Genomic DNA, 17,816 nt, shown 5'->3' with positions numbered 1-17,816 from the left:
AGAGACACACACGTGTGGAGTACCTCCAGTGCATGTGCATGTTACTGAGGTATATAACTCACACAGAATAAAGTGCACAAATCTCTGATATGTGGTTCAGTGATTTTTACACATGTACACACCTGGGAAACCACCAAGATAGAGACAACTATTAATACTTCAGAAGATTCTACCTGTGCTCTCTCCCAGGTCAAATCATAATCTGACTTCTATCACCATAGTGTGATTTTTGCCTTCTCTTGATCATCATAAATGGAATCATGCAACATGTACACATTTGTGTCTGGCTTCTTTGGTTGAACAGTAAGACAGTAAAATTCATTCATGTTTCTGCATGTTGCAATAGTTTCTTCTTTTTAATCACTGAGAATATACCATCATTGGTTTATCCATTCTACTATGGACAAACATTTGGGTTGTTTCTAGTTTGGAGTTATTACAAATTAACCTATTAACATTCTTCTACACATATATATCTGGGGGGACATAGGCACTGGATTCAGTTTTCTTGAATGTGTACTTAGGAGTGGAACTGCTAAGTCATTAGTAAGCCATTTGCTTGGCTTTTGTAGAGTTAACCTACTAATCAGTATTTCTCCTGAAATATTAATGGGAAAGCAAATCACTTTCAACATGCAGAATGATTTGTTTAGTTATTTCTTCTTTTATATCATATACATTTAAAGTAAAGTTATACAGCACCTAATGCAATGACTCTATTCCAATACAAATAGCAGAATCACTTGGGAAATCTTTTAAAAATAAAGATTCTTTTATGTCCCCATCCTCTCCCAAACAAAACCCTATCAATAGATGAGAATTGTGAATACTGCTTCATTACTTCAATCAAAAACTATAAATACAATGCATGGGTTAAAGAGACAGTTCTTGAGAAAATAAAAAAAGTGTTATGCAAGTGTAAGATATTATTTTATCTAATTTTAATTTGTTTAAATTACTTTCACCTAGAAGTAATTCACTAATTTTTTTAATACTTGCTTCACTCTTGTTGCATTTCAAATGAAGAAAACATTCTTGATTGAATATGGCAATCATTGCAAATAAAATCTACAAATTAAAGCCATAATGGTGTTTTTAGAACTGAATGCTTTTTCAACAGCACTGATACAGAGCCCCACCCACCCCAAGCAACCACATCATCAGAAATGGGAAAATAAAATAACAAAGCAGAAAACTCATCTGAGATGAGAAGGTGAAGATTAAGGCTCCTTTCAAAATATGACATTCTGAAATTTGTCACCTCAAAGTCATATACCTAATACGATAATGGTTCATGCAGACTCAGGGGCTCATGAAAAACTTCTCTACAGCAAGAACACCAAACCATCTTCCTCTCCTACCAAAAAATAAGTGCAAGCTATAAAGAACTTAAATTTCAAAGATGTCATATGGGCAGGACTGAATACAGAGAACCAGGAATTACCTGGAAAAGGATGTAGAATATACCTGACATAAAACTAACACCAGAGAAGATAAAGCTGAAGGCTTATAGGGAGCAGACAAGAAGCCTACATGAAGGAAGGAAGGAAGGAAACATGAATAAACTCCTACAGCGTCTCTCCTGGTTTCTCTTTTGGCCATGAAACCAGCGGTGTCTGTCTTGTGAACCTTAGGAGTCAAGTCGTTTCTATACAATATTAAAAAGACTTACTTAGAAGCAGAGTGTTAACAGAATCATTAAACTGGAGCTGGAAATTTAAGACAGCACCCAAGCAAGCTTTTTCTTCAAAGTGAAAAGAGCTCTGCCCAGCACCAGCTCATGTTTTAATGGATGAGAAACCTGTATGTGGGTCAAGAAGCAACAGTTAGAACCCTGTATGGAACAACTGATTGGTTTAGGATTGAAAAAGGAGTACCACAGGGCTATCTGCTGTCACCCAGTTTGTTTAACCTATATGCTAAGCATATCATGAGAAATGCCAGGCTGGATGAGTTACAAGCTGGGATCAAAATATGCGGGAGAAACATCAACAACCTCAGATATGTAGATGGTACCACTCTAATGGCAGAAAGTGAAGAGAAACTAAATAGCCTCTGGATGAAGGTGAAGGAGGAGAATGAAAGAGCTGGCTTAAGACTAAATGTTAAAAAAACCTAAGATCATGGCATATGGCCCCATTACTGCATGGCAAATAGAAGGGGAAATCATGGAAGTAGAGACAGAGTTCCTCTTCTTGGGCTTTAAAATCACTGCAGATGGTGACTGTAGCCATGAAATCAGAAGACGTTTGATTCTTGGCAGGAAAGCTAGGACAAACCTAGACAGTGTGTTGAAAAGCAGAGACAGTACTCTGCTGACAAAGGTCTGTATAGTAAAGGCTATGGTGTTCCCAGTGGTCACATATGATTTTGAGAGCTGGACCATGAAGAAGGCAAAGCACTAAAGAATTGATGCCTTCGAACTGTGGTGCTGGAGAAGACTCCTGAGAGTCCCTTGGACAGCATGGACATCAATCTGAAAGTGCATATTTCTCTCCCTAACTGCTGTCCCTTCAGTTATGTCCGACTCTGTGCAACCCCATAGACAGCAGCCCACCAGGCTCCCCTGTCCCTGGGATTCTCCAGGCAAGAACTCTGGAGTGGGTTGCCATTTCCTTCTCCAATGCATGAAATTGAATAGTGAAAGTGAAGTTGCTCAGTCATGTCCGACTCTCAGCGACCCCATGGACTGCAGTCTTCCAGGCTCCTCCATCCATGGGATTTTCCAGGCAAGAGTACTGGAGTGGGGTGCCATTGCCTTCTCCAATTTCTCTCCCTGGACTATTCCAAAAATTCCAAGGATTCCTTCATTATTTGTGGTTCTCTTAAAGCAAAACAAAGCACCCTGAAACCTTTCATATACAGTGTGTCAGCTTTAGAAACTGTGGTCTCCTTCGTAAACTATACCAGTTCCTCATGATGAATCTTTCAACAAGTGCTGAGTCTTTCTCCACAAAAGAAATATCTGCTCCCTAAAATCATCACCTTTTTAATCCCAAAGGTTCACATTCTCACAGCCTTGGATACTTGATACTTTCAAGGCCCATCTTAAACACCAAAATGAAGCTTCAAATTCAACACTGCTTTCATCCTCGGTGATTCCAAATCACAGTTAAATAAAAAGCCTGGGTCTTCTCTTTCAATCAATATAATTCCCTAAGAGATCAACCCTCAAAACATTCACATAAAATATTAGCTTTATATATTTAGAAGAGATAAACTGAATCATCAAGGTGATCAATCAATTTTCAATTACATTTGGCATCTGGAGAAGATGATGGTGCATGTTCTTACAACTGACATTAGTCATCAAATGAGGGGCTTCACACTGCAAGGATTCCACAATGCCCCCACCCCACCCCACCCCTGGCTATGTAAATCAGCACCATGTATCACCAATAAAAGTAATATTTTTTCTTTTAATAGCAATCCACCTAGATATCCCACATTGTTACAATTTAAAATGAACACACATAGGGGTATTTTAAATGCTCCATTTAAAGCCAAATAGATGGCTACAATTATCTAAAGATCTGCAATTAAACAGATTCATAAAAAATACATTTTTAAAAGGATTTATATAGAGGATACCAATGAAAATACACAATGTGTGTATGTATATACCTATAAATAGACCTCTCTCTTTTTTAGTTCACCTTTAAAATTTTTAGCATGGGCTATAAAGTTTAGAGTAGAACTCTTAGCACTCAGATTTAACTGATAATGACCCTTTCTTTATGCTCTTAAAACAAATGGCTAAAACAAATATTCCAAAGCACAAATTTTAGCATGAAATTCAGTTCACACATTATTTTATACTGGATACTTACTACATCAAACTTCTGAGTGATGTTCCCCTGGACATCAAGTAAATAAACCTTGCCATAATGTGTGCCCAGTGCCAAGAACTGTAAGAAGAACAGAGGGGTAGAGGGGTCATTTTCTTAATGGACCATCCATACAATTAGCAATTAAACCATCTGCAAAGTCAAGACACTTAATGCGTAAGTGATCTGCAATGCCGTGGAAGATACACATTCCTTCGAGAAGGCTTGTTTCCAGCTTCAGGGAAATCGCAGAACAGGGCCTACTTTATTGTGATCGTGCAAGCTAGCTGTCAGAATGACTCATGAGGACCCACGTCTGCTGACAACTGACTGCATGGTGCGCATGCAGTCTGTACACAGTGCCTGATGGACTGAGGCAGCAAATTAAAAGGTATTTGTGAAAGCACGCTCAACCTATGGTTAACTCAGCGTCTGAAGAGAATGATTAAGAAACTCCCCTTCATTTACGGCAAATGTGTAAATCTGTGCTATTATTTAAGTTCAACAAACACACACACAGACATGCACACACAACAAAGTATTCTTGTGTAGAAAGGAAAATCCATGCCACATTGAGAGACGCAAAAACTCTGATGCATTTATATTATCATCATTAGAACACCTCACTCAAAGTAAGATATTGTCAATGTTCATTTTCGAATGCAAAAAAGAAAAAAAATCCTTTTCTGTCACACAAATAACTGCTGAGATACATATTCATAGTATGACACAAAACACTAGAGCATAACTCCCAGGGCTACTTAATTCTTTGAACTAACCCTAAAGAAACGAGAAGAAACTTTAGGAACTACCTGAAATAAGACATGAGGCTTCTCTTGCCTTTTATTTCTCTAAGAGGTCCTCAAAGAGTTCCAAATTCTCTGTATTTCATTGCACGTGAACCTGCCTCATCGCAACCTAGAACAAAATGCTCAGATTTACAGGCACTACTGAGCATTTTCAGTCAAGCAGCACCATCTTGAAAAAATAACCTTACGGAAAGTCAAGATTTAAAAGGATTTCTTGAAATGGAATTGCTGAAAAAGAAATTTCAGATCAGGTGCTTAAACTATGAAGCCACATTAAAGAGTCACAAAAAGGAAAAGAAGGGGTTCATTAGAAATTCAGCCCCTGCAATGCCTTTCACTCCTGCAAGGTTGCCTTTTTTCAGAAAGAAAAAAAAAAAGTCCCCCGGGTAAAAAATCAATACTGGTTAATAAAACATCAGGTGTGCAGACATAACTAGGTGTGACGATTCCGCTGCACAGGCCTGCCTGAATGCACCAGGTGCCAGGCCGATTACTCATCCAGGGCAGACAGCGGGCCTGGTGAAAACAGGATGCCGTGGCCCTGCAAAGAGAAGGGGAAAGAGGGAACTCTGTGGGGAGAGCAGCCTGAATATTTAAACCAAACAGGGCTGTTTCCTCCCAAGCAAAAGAACATTCTAATCAGAAATAGAGGGCTCAGAGGAGTGTGATTTTTTTCTCTGTAGCGACACTCCAGCAATATCTGAAGAGAAAAACACCACGTAATACTAGCTACGAACAAACAATACTTCATTCTGGGGCATCTGTGGTCCAAGAATGGGTTTTAAAGCACACTACACCCAAGCGCTCGATGGTATTTGACTATCTTCATAAATACTGTATTTATTGATAGTTTGCTAAAAACTAAGGGGCTTGAATCCTTAAAATATTTTAATACTGGGTCACTCTCTGATACCTCTTTGAAGGCTATTCTTGAACTTCCAATTATATTTTATCAAAATTTTAAAGGTTCCATGCAGAGTACTTTATCCAAATAGGAATTCTTTCCCCCGTCTTTTTTCTCAAAATCACTAATTTCTTTCGTTTAATGTTTAAGATAGGAAATATAAAAGAATTATTTTAATGTTACAGTTTCAACCTAAAACTATAATTACTTTAGCAGATCTCTGGGGGAAAAATGGACCGGTTTTTATGACAAGCTACTTTTTGCTTAGAAAAACATCTCATCCTTTGGATTAGACAAACTACTGTTGCTTTCTTTTAGAAAGAAATAACTATGGGCTCTTAAAACAATCAAATTTGATATGGTAATTGTATAGTTCTCTAAAAATTTAAACCTTAAAAGCTATTAATGAGTCATACTTTCATTTGCTAGTGATTTTGACTATTTGAAATACAGGTTAAAAAAATGCATAAATGGCCACAAATCACAAACAATATAAATCTTTTAAATATGATCCTCCTTCCAGACATGAAAAGCTTTGCACTTTTGTAACTATTGAAAAATGTTTTTTCCTTTTAACCTAAGAGAACTTAAAATCCAGCATGGACAAAGAATAAACTTAATTAGCTCCTTTCAGATTTAAACACAGAAACCTGACTCAGAAACTATCATTTGGGCATCCGATCCTTCTGAAGCATCCACTAACATAACTGCTTTCACTTTGAATAATTAGACTTTTTGTTAAGTAAACAAATAGAAGAAATAAGCAGTCTTTCGGACACTACAAAACAAACAAGCAGCAGCACGTTTCAAGTGTGGTCAGCTGTATAATAATATTTATGTTTCGCCTAGTGTTTCTCGGTATTCAGAGTACTAGAGCAGGGAGTCCCTACAATTACACATGAGGAAATAAGTTCTGAGAGTCGATGTGACTTCCCCAGAGACAGTCAATGAACAGCAGAGCTAGAATAGGAATTACCCTCAACTGGATCAGAAACCTGGTAAGTAGAGACATGGGCCTCAGATCAAGAGTGCATGTACTCAGGACTTCCCTAGCGGTCCAGTAGTTAAGACTGAACCTTTCAATGCTGGAGGTGTGGGTTTGACACCTGGTCAGGGAGTTAAGATCGCACATGCCTTGGGGTCAAAAAACCGAAACATAAAACAGAAGCAGTACTGTAACAAATTCCATAAACACTTTAAAGAATGGTCCATATTAAAAAAAAAATAGGGTGCATATTCTCAAACTTAGTCTGATTACAGTTCCCACTGTCAGGCTCCTTGGCAAGTTGGATTAAGTACGGTGTCAATGAAACATGATCTCTGGAGAGGAACTTTGTTTTCCTTTTCATCCATTTTGTGGTTTATTCAGCACACATACACAAAACACCTACAATATGCTTAGACAATAAGCAAGCATGACTTAAAATGATGAAGGTTCAATAACAGACATAAAAAATTGATTAAAATTAAAGAGCATCCTTAAAATGCAAGTACAACTGACTCTTGAACAATATGGTTTGAACAGGGAGGATCCACTTATACACAGATTTTTTTCAACAGTAGATAGTTGGTCTTTAGACAGTGGTAGACGGGAGCAGGTGTCGGGGCACCAACCCTTCCTGCAGTTGAGAATCCGCATATAACTTACAGTCGGTCCTGGATATCCACGGTTCCTTCAGATCAAGGGTTCCACAACCTCAGACTCAACCAACCAGGGACTGTGTAGTACTTCAGTATTTACTATTTGGAAAAAAATATCTGTGTATAAGTGGACCTGAACCAGTCTAAACCCATGTTGTTCAAGGGTCAACTCTGAAGGAGAAGCTAGACAGCAGACACCAAGGCAGAGAGAGAAGGCCTGTGGTAAAGACCATTTGCGGCAGCAAGGATACAATTTGCACAAAGGCATGTGGTCACAGAAAAAGCAAGACCAAGTCAAAAAATTACAAGTAGTTTTATATGGTAGAAGCATCCAGGGGAGGAGGCAGGTACTGAGACTGACAAGGTTGGTTAATAGAAGGCTTCTGAATAATTATGGAAGGATAAAAGGTAGCAAAGTTGGGCGGGGGGGGTAGGCGGGGATGTCCAAATCATGAAGACATGAGGAAGCCAACACAGAATTCCAGGATGGAGGAATAGACAATCACATTTGAATTCCTGGAAGATTATTTCAGTAGAAAATGTTATAAATGGATTAGGATGAAATCAAATCTGAAGGAAAACAGATTGATTCACGGCACTTTCATTAGTTCAGAGGAGAACTAAAAGCTCCTTGGCTCAGGACGGGCGTGGATTCAAGCAGGTGACTTCGGACTAGAATTCAGGCAGAAGAGATGTTGTACGAAGAGCCTGTGGTTGCTGCCAGAGCATGACACTTGTGGCAGGAAAGTGTTCAGACTTCAGAACAATTACACAAGGAGGCAAGATCTCAGAGGGCCATCAATACCACATGAAGGAGCTCAGACCTTAGCAGATGAGGAAAACCAGACCTGAGTTGCAGAACTGATATTTTCCACAGAGCATTCTGGCAACTAGGTGGCAAAAGAGATAAAAGCAAATAAAATAATAATAATAATGAATAAGAGGTACACGAGTATAGGGAGGAGAAGTGGAAGACCTCAGCAAGGGCAGGGATGGTGAGAAAACCAACAGGACTTAGGGAATGACTGGGTGGAAACGGAGAGTCAGCTTTGCCTTAGGTGCTGCCACCAAATGGGGCAGAGAAACTAAAACAACAAATGCAAGGGAAGGAAGAGGAAAAAAAAAAAAAAATGAGTTCACTATGGACATGGTGAGTTACATGCAAAAATAGAACCGAAGGTACAGCTGTGTAAGTGGCCATTAAATAAACAAGCACACTAATCTAGGGAGGGTCAGGGGGGAAGTGGCCACAGATATCATGAAATTAAACCAAGAAAAGTAAATATTTAGAAAACAAGTGACCAATGGACCAAATCTTGGGAGTGGAAACAGTGACAGACTTTATTTTGGGGGGCTCCAAAATCACTGCAGATGGTGACTGCAGCCATGAAATTAAAAGACACTTGTTTCTTGGAAGGAAAGATACAACCAACCTAGACAGCATATTAAAAAGCAAAGACGTTATTTGCCAACAAAGGTCTGTCTAGTCAAAGCTATGGTTTTTCCAGTCCAGCCATGGGAGAGCTGGACTATAAAGAAAGCTGAGTGCTGAAGAATTGATGCTTTTAAACTGTGGTGTTGGAAAAGACCTTTGAGAGTCCCTTGGACTGCAAGGAGATCCAACCAGTCCATCCTAAAGGAGATCAGTCCTGAATGTTCATTGGAAGGACTGATGTTGAAGCTGAAACTCCAATACTTTGGCCACCTGATGAAAAGAACTGACTCATTGGAAAAGACCCTGATGCTGGGAAAGATTGAAGGCAGGAGTAGAAGGGGATGACAGAGGATGAGATGGTTGGATGGCATCACTGACTCAATGGACATGAATTTGAGTAAACTCTGGGAATTGGTGACGGACACGGAGGCCTGGAGTGCTGCAATCCACGGGGTCGAAAAGAGTCGGACATGACTGAGCAACTGAACTGAACTAAGAAACAACAGTTAGAATCCAGACTTGGAACGACGGACTGGTTCCAAATAGGAAAAGGAGTATGTCAAGCCTATATACTGTCACCCTGTTTATTTAACTTATACGCAGAGTACATCATGAGAAATGCTGGGCTGGATGAAGCACAAGATGAAATCAAGACTGCAGGGAGAAATATCAATAAGCTAAGATATGCAGATGATACCACCCTAATAGCAGAAAGTGAAGAGGAACTAAAGGGTCTCTTGATGAAAGTGAAAGAGGAGAGTGAAAAAGCTGTCTTGAAACTCAGCATTCAAAATATGAAGATCATGGCATATTGTCTCATCAGTCCATGGCAAATAGATGGGGAAACAATGGAAACAGTGACAGACTTTATTTTCTTAGGCTCCAAAATCACTGCAGATGGTAACTGTAGCCATTAAATTAAAAGGCGCTGGCTTCCTGGAAGAAAAGCTATGACAAACCTCAACAGTGTATTAAAAAGCAGAGACATTACTTTGCTGACAAAGGTCCATCTAGTCAAAGCTATGGCTTTTCCAGTAGTCATGTACGGATGTGAGAGTTCGACCATAAAGAAAGCTGAGCGCCAAAGAATTGATGCTTTTGAACTGTGGTGTTGGAGAAGAATCTTGTGGATCCCTTGGACTGAAAGGATATCCAACCAGTCAATCCTAAAGGCAATCAGTCCTGAATATTCACTGGAAGGACTGATGTTGAAGCTGAAGCTCCAATACTTTGGTCCCCTGACGTGAAGAGCTGACTCATTGGAAAAGACCCTGATGCTGAGCAAGACTGAAGGCAGGAGAAGGGGACGACAGAGGATGAGATGGTTGGATAGTGTCACTGACTCGATGAAGGTGAGTTTGACCAAGCTCTGGGAGCTCTGATGGACAGGGAAGCCTGGTGTGCTGCAGTCCATGAGGTCGCAAAGAATCAGACACGAAAGAGCGACTGAACTCAGCTGAACTGATCCCCAGTTCATCAATCACAGCCTTATCATGGTGAAGGGACTTGAGTAACTTAATGAAGCTATGAACCACACTATGCAGGGCCACAGAAGATGGATGGGTCATAGGGAAGAGTTCTGACAGAGCGTGCTCCACTGGAAGAGGAAATCACAACCCACCCCAGTATTCTTGCTGCAAGAACCCCATGAACAGCATGAAAAAGCAAAAAGATATGACAATGGAAGATGAGCCCCCCAGCCTTTGTGTGGATCACAACAAATTGTGGAAAATTCTTCAAGAGATGGGAATACCAGACCATCACACCTGCCTGAGAAACCTGTATGTGGATCAAGAAGCAACAGTTAGAATGGACATGGAACAATGGACTGGTTCAAACTCGGAAAGGAGTATGTCAAGGTTCTATATTGTCACCCTGCTTATTTAACTCATATGCAAGGTACACCATGCAAAATGCCGGGCTGAATGAATCACAAGCTGCAATCAAGATTGCTGGGAGAAATATCAGTAACCTCAGATATGCATATGATACCACTCTAATGACAGAAAGTGAAGAGGAACTAAGGAGCCTCTTGATGAGGGTGAAAAGACCAGATTGAAAAGCAGGTTTAAAACTCAACATTCAAAAATCTAAGATCACAGCATCCAATCCCATCACTTCATGGCAAACAGAAGGGGAAAAAGTGGAAGCGGTGACGTATTTTACTTTCCTAGGCCCCAAAGTAACTGCAGATGGTGACTGCAGCCATGAAATTAAAAGACACTTGTTCTTTTGAAGGGAAGTTATGACAAACCTAGACAGCATATTAAAAAGCAAAGACATCACTTTGATGAAAAAGGTCTGTATAATCAAAGTTACGGTTTTGCCAGTAGTCATGTATGGATATGAGAGCTGGACCATAAAGAAGGACGTGGCCTAATCACTAATTCGTGTCCAACCCTTGCAAATCAATGGACTGTAGCCCACCAGGCTCCTCTGTCCATGGAATTTTCCAGGCAAGAATACTGGAGTAGGTTGCCATTTCCTTCTCCACAGGATCTTCTTGAGGTGGATTCTTTATTGACAGAGCTACCAGCTCCCAAGAATTGATGCTTTTGAATTGTGGTGCTGAAGAAGACTCTTCAGAGTCTTTTGAACAACAAGGAGATCAAACCAGTCAATACTAAAGGAAATCAACCCTGAATATTCTTCACTGTATAGTGAATACTCTTTACTGAAAGTCCTTCACTGGAAGAACTGGGATGCTGAATCTAAAGCACCAATACTTTGGCCATCTGATGTGAAGAGCACACTCATTGGGAAAAAGATCCTGATGCTGGGAAAGACTAAAGACAAAAGGAAAAGGGGGTGGCAGAGGATGAGATGGTTAGAGAGCATCACTGACTCAATGGACCTGAATTTGAGCAAACTCTGGGAGACAGTAAAGGACAGAGGAGCCTGGCTTGCTACAGTCCATGGGGTCACAAAAAGTCATACATGACTCAGTGACTGCACAACAAAAGCATGAAATATCAAAAATGGGCTCATTTACAGAATCAGAAAGTAGATCAGTGGTTACATGGGGCTAGAGTTGTCTGTTCCATGATTCAGCATGGATCACTAGGAGAGAAGGGATGAAATGAAGTGAATGACAGATGTGGCCAAAAAGGACCATAAGCGGGAGGGGAAGGATGAGCTGGGCAAACAGCCAGAAACTGAGGCTGATCATGCTGGATAGCTTCCATTCTCTTAAAGAAATAGAAATGACATCATCGTCTGAGTGAAGGGATGGTGGCCGAAAAGGCGGATTGGGGATGAAGGAGCTGAAGATGGACAAATAAATACCAGCCCTTTAAGTGGCATGTACACCTCGCACGCAAGGTGTACCAGCACATGGCAGGTGACCTTGTTCTTAAAGCACTGACTTTAAGCTGAGAGCTTAGCTGGGGCGGTGGGGCTGAGGCGGGTGGTGGGGGTGCGTCCTTGAGAGCAGGGCCATTAGAGAATTGAATCTGCTGGTAAACTTAAGTTAGAATGGCTGACCACTTGACAGAGACAGAAAAGAAGAAGAATGGATTAGAGATCAGGGCTCCATCAAGTCACAAAACAGGGTTAGTGGGAAGATGAACACAAAAGCTTGAAGGATAAAAAGATTAAGAATGCTGCCCAAAATATCTTCAAGTTCCAGGGACAGACATAAAGCCTCCAGAATGTGGCCTTAAGGGTAGAGAAATGAAAAGGGCTGAAGGAGAGGGTTCTGGAAAAACGAGACAGAAAACACAGGTCCTGTTGGCATGCTGAAAGCAGGAATCTATTTACAAGAGAATGAAATCTGTAATAAAGGGGAACTGGGTAGAGGCAAGGAGATAGATGAGGCAATACTGCTAGAAAGAAGGGGATAAACCAGGAGGTGGATCAGAGCCCAGTGCCCGCCTTCAGTGGAGGTACCAAGGCTCACTCGTACAGCTCATGGGGAAAAGGGAGCAATGATGAGAATGCCTTGCTTCTAATATTCCAATTATGTCCTGGATTGTTCTGGTCTATAATGGGATAAGGGTCCTGTATAGTACTTAGTCTGGACTTAAAAAGTTGGTGGGGGGCTTTTCTATAGTGAAGACTGAGATGTGGAATATATTTATTCATTCATATAATACATAAAAAATCATCTGGGGCCTTTCTATTGATTCCTAAGGCCTCCAATGTAATCTCTTCTACTCTTACAAAAGCAATGAGCTCCAGAATATTTCTCATCTCAACATTGTCCTGCTCTACCATGTAAGATCTGAGGAATTAAGTACCAGAGTTTCTGAGAATCACTTGCCACAGATCTTTCACAACCATCATCCTCTTCTATTTGATACACTATGGTGTATCAACTATTTGTTACAGTGTGGTGATACACTATTTGATACATGGATGGTGTGTGTGTACAAATACATCGATATAATATCTCTGGTTGTTGTTTCAGTTTTTCACTGGTGAGAAAGAAGAGAGGAAGAGTGGCAGGGAGACACAATTACTGTGAAAAACCACCACCCAAAGCACCAGACCTCAAAGTATCAGCAAACATACAACAGAAACGAGTTACAGAAGCATCCTCTACAGGCCACCGTACCTTGTCATGGACCGTCATGCAGCTAGCAGCATCCTTCTGAAGGATTTCAGTTACCCCATTGGAGAGCCTTTCGTACTTCAGTTTGGGCTCCTCTTCACTCTCTTCTTCCTGCACGGAAAACAGAGATGGCAGCCCTCAAGGACATATTTGAAAGAGTCAAAGACTCAAAACACACTCTGTAAGGTGGAACCAGAGGTGGTTCCCTCAATGACTGTCAACAACCACAACTACAGTGCTAAGGGTTAAGATTCTCATGTTTCATTTTTCCAACTGGCCTATCAACTGCTACAACTTCAATGGCAGAATAAATCTGAAAGCTGGAAAGAGGACTACATGTACCTTCTGTTGACAGTAATCAACTTCAGCATATCAAAAAAATACAAAACTGTCTGTCCCACTATTCGGGCAAAAGCCAATAAAAGGTGCATAGACAAAATACTTGTCAATGTGCCCTCATGGACATAAAACACAGCAATGAGACAGGAATACAATAAACTTCCAAAAGACTAGAATTCTGTATTTCAAGATTGCAAGAATTTTTGTCAGATTTGAGAATATCCCATTTTACTTAGAAAAATTATAAAAATTAAAATGAAAGAAAATCAGAAATTTTATATAAAGCCAAGTATATACTTACTCTTCAGATAAAAATATTTTAATATTAATTTTAAGTAACTGAGAAACCATGAGTGGATATTATTACTTAGTTTATGTTACAATATGCACTGTTGACTCTCATCTGAATAAACCTACTTATACATTAAAATGTTCTTAATCTTCTATACATGTTATTACTAACTTTAGATGTTCAATTTTACTGTTGATATAGCATCATAAGACATGCTTAATCTTCAGAGTTACAAAGTTCGGAATCTAGATTGTCTATAAAGGCCAGGAATTAATAAATCAAGATTACTTATAAAAATTATGACAATGATTCAGAAAAATATTTATTTTACTGCATCAATATACAATGAGAAGGAAATATGCATATAGTGATAACTGTGGTAGAATAAAACTGGCCAAAAGAGTAGTCCACAAAAACAGTTTACTCATCATTTCCTTCAAAAATAATTGTGTGGTCCTCACCTTCCAGCTAACATTTGGGTAGTTTGAGGTACATCAACCGTCCCACCCAGAATACCTAGGAATGTTTAATGAAATATAGAGCAATATCAGTCTAAAGCATCAATTAAAGCGCTACCGAGGCAGTCTGAACTAGAAGTGTGATTCCAAGGTGGTGGAGAAACTACGGAGAGGCCAGCTGGCATTCTATAGTCATTTTCTTCCTGGAGACATTTATCAACAGGAGGCTGAGACTCTGCCTAGATAGATGGCCACGCTTGGAAGTGTGGAAAACAGCAAACCTTCTGGGCTTTCTTGGTGGCTCAGATAGTAAAGAATCTGCCTGCAATGCAGGAGACCTAGGTTCAAGCCCTGGGTCAGGAAGATCCCACTCCAGTATTCTTGCCTTCAGAATTCCATGGATAGAAGAGCCTGGCGGGCTGCAGTCCATGGGGTTGTAAAGAGTCTGATAAGATCGGGTGACTAACACTTTCACTTTCTGGTACTTATGGGGACTAGAGGCTTGATGGGTGGAAGAGAGAGGCAAAGAAGGGAGTTTGTTACACAGCCACTTTTCCCCAAAAGAAAACTGCTAATTTCCAAAACTACATAAAGCAGGAGACAAAAACGCTTGCCTCAAAAATGCAAACTCACTGCCTTGACATGTTAGGAAGAAAATTAGATGAGGTCCTGGTGAACACCAAAGCCTCTCATCTGGGACTCCTGGTCCCCAGGACACAAACACAAAGAGCTTCCCAAAACTTCTGTCTATAGCTTTGCCTCAGTTTACTCCCTGCCTGGAGTAAGGTACACAACCCCAACCTATCTGTCCAGTAAGGGAAAGGGTGGCTCCTTAGAGAAAGAATACTATTGGGCTTCTACAATTCTTCACGTACAGTACTAAGAATTCAATTAAAAAAAACTACCAGGTGTGCCACAAGACAGGACCAAATGACTAAACATCAAGGAGAAAAAAACTGTGTTAAACAAAACAAAAACACAGACCCCTGGATGACCTAGATACTGGATTTAGCAGAAAAGGACCTTAATGTAATTATGTTAATTATTATAAAGTATGTTTTTTTAAAAAGATGAATGAAATACATAAAAAGATTTCAACACAAAACTTCAATCTGTAAAAAAAAAAAATCAAAAGATAGTTTTAGAACTGAAAAATATAACTGAAATTAAGAACTCAATATTATAGTTCAACAGAAGATTAGCAAAGCAGAAGACAGGATTAGTAAAATGGAAAACAGGTCAAAAGATATCCAAAGGGAAGCTCAGGGAAGGAAAATGGACGGAAAATACAGAAAAATTATGTGCGATTTCTCGGACACAGTGAAAAGGGTCTAACATTTTTCAATATAGTCCCACAAGGATAAGGAAAATAGAAAAATGGGAAGGAGGAGGGATAGGAAGACTACTTACAGAGGTAACAACTGAGAATTTTCCAAAACTCATAAGACATCAACCCATAAGATCAAGAAACTTTGCAAACTGAAGCAACATAAGTATGAAGAAAATCACATCTAGGCACATCACAGTAAAAAGAAAATTACATAAAAGAAAAATGACTTGTAGACTGTTAAGTACTGGACTTCTTAAAGATTATAATACTGATCAACAATCACACACAGACTATGAACTCAGATGCCTACAGAAATCTTTATCCTTGGGGCAAAGACCTACTTCACATGGAAAGGCGCTCATTTCTAGATAAACTGAAAGAATGAGATATGTCAACCATTATGCTATAGACTTAACACTAGATATCCCATTTCATCCTGACTTAAAAAAAAAAAAAAGATTATGGTGAGTTAAATATCATTATCCCATTTTACAGATATTTCAGTAAAAACTAATGATCAGAAATTTTAGGTAATGTCATTAAGATACACAGTGGATAGAAAGCAAAGCTAAAATTCAAATTCAGTTATGAATGCTCTAACATCAATGCCTCATTTAATATACTACCCCAAACTCCTAGGAAAATTATACTACAAATCACAATAGACACCTCCAAGATTTTTATGCCTACAAAAAACTACAACTGTGATCAACAGGAAACGTGTCAGATGTCTTTATTTAGCAGGTACATTAGTTACAGATAGATGGATATTATTCCAACATTTACTGACTTAATACAACAATACTGCTGTTTAGTCACTAAGTCATGGTCTGACTCTTTTGTGACCCCATAGACTATAGGTCTGCCAGGCTCCTCTGTCTGTGGGCTTTCCTAGGCAAGAATACTAGAGTGGGTTACCATTTCCTTCTCCAGGGGATCTTCCTGACCCAGGGATCAAACCTCTGTCTCCTGCACTGGCAGGTTCTTTACCACTGAACCACTTGGGAAGCCCTGAAACAACAGTAAATCTGTGCTATTTAATGGAGTTCCAGTGGGTAAACAATATACAAGTGGCTTCACTGGGTGCCTGAGATTCAAGATCTCTTCTGGGGTTGAAGGCAAGGTGTGAGCTGGGCATCTGAAGACCTGACTGGGGTTAGAGTAATGATTTCCCAGATGGCTCACTCAAATGGGTGGCAAGTTGGCGCTGGGTGTTGACAAGAGGCTTCAGTCGCTGTTCTTCTGGACTTCTCCAAAGGGCTGCATCAATGTCCTTAGGATATGGCAAAGGAGACTTCCCCCACAGTGAGTGGTGCAAGAGAATGCACAGTGGAAGCCCTAAGGTTATATACGACCTAGCTTCAGAGGTCACATGCTGTCGCTGCCACAGTATTCCTGTATGTTGATCATACAGACCAACCATGATTCAATGGGAGGGGAGGACATGAAGGCAGGAATAATAAGAGGTGAGAATCACCGGGGGGCATCATGCAGACTAGCTACAAGAGGAGTAATAAAATTTTAAGAGCAATAAACCTAGTTTAATAAAAAAATCAATATTCCATGTCTACTGATGAACTGTCTTAAATTTTCTTCTCCAAGTATACACAAACTAGTAGTTGTTTATTTAGTAAAAGGGTGGTAAAACCAGAGATGGTCTACCTACTAACTTTTTAAGAATAACTCCAAGAACTAAAAGCCACAGAAGGAAGTAGTATGTGCATGGTTCCTTAAAAGCCCTACCTTTCTTTAAAAACGAACTAACAATAATCACCTCAACCCAATGAGTTGTTGCATGTCCAAATAGGATCTGTTGTTAAAATATCAAATAGCTAATTAACCCAGTCTTAAAAAAAATCTAGAAATAGGAAAATTACAAAAAGCAACTAATAAACACTTCTACTTATATATCTAATACAAGCGAGAAAGAGAAATCATTACAAAGTTAACACTAAATGTAGCCAAGGCATGATGTGTGCATTCTGAAGTAAATGTGTTAAATACAAATTGAATCCTGAATGTTAGTCTTTATAATAAGATGCCACATGTTGTTCAAGTCTGGACATCAAATGTGCATCCAATGTGAAAAGTTAATTCTAGCCTCTGGACTATTTTGCATAAAAGCACTCAACCACGGACCATTAGATAACGTTACTGTAAATAAGGTTTGCCTGTCTTATTCATAAGTGGAAACTAAATAATTTCTCTCACATAAGTATACAAAAATAA

At 39.6% G+C, this 17,816-nt stretch overlaps 1 protein-coding gene across 2 annotated transcripts in view; it reads right to left on the bottom strand.

Moving 5' to 3' along the window:
* Nucleotides 1-17,816, bottom strand: part of VPS41 (VPS41 subunit of HOPS complex) — a 226,380-nt gene that overhangs the window by 171,314 nt on the left and 37,250 nt on the right. For both annotated transcript variants that reach the window (XM_059885622.1, NM_001083453.1), the window contains 2 exon segments: nucleotides 13,172-13,279; nucleotides 3,831-3,908 (listed from right to left, as the gene is read on the bottom strand). In XM_059885622.1, the coding sequence (XP_059741605.1) occupies nucleotides 3,831-3,908; nucleotides 13,172-13,279 (186 nt within the window).

This window comes from Bos taurus, chromosome 4, assembly GCF_002263795.3.
Source record: "Bos taurus isolate L1 Dominette 01449 registration number 42190680 breed Hereford chromosome 4, ARS-UCD2.0, whole genome shotgun sequence".
In the NCBI taxonomy this organism is placed as follows: Eukaryota; Metazoa; Chordata; class Mammalia; order Artiodactyla; family Bovidae; genus Bos; species Bos taurus.
The sequence above is the reverse complement of the archived record's forward strand: the minus strand, read 5'-3'. Positions and strand labels throughout refer to the sequence as shown.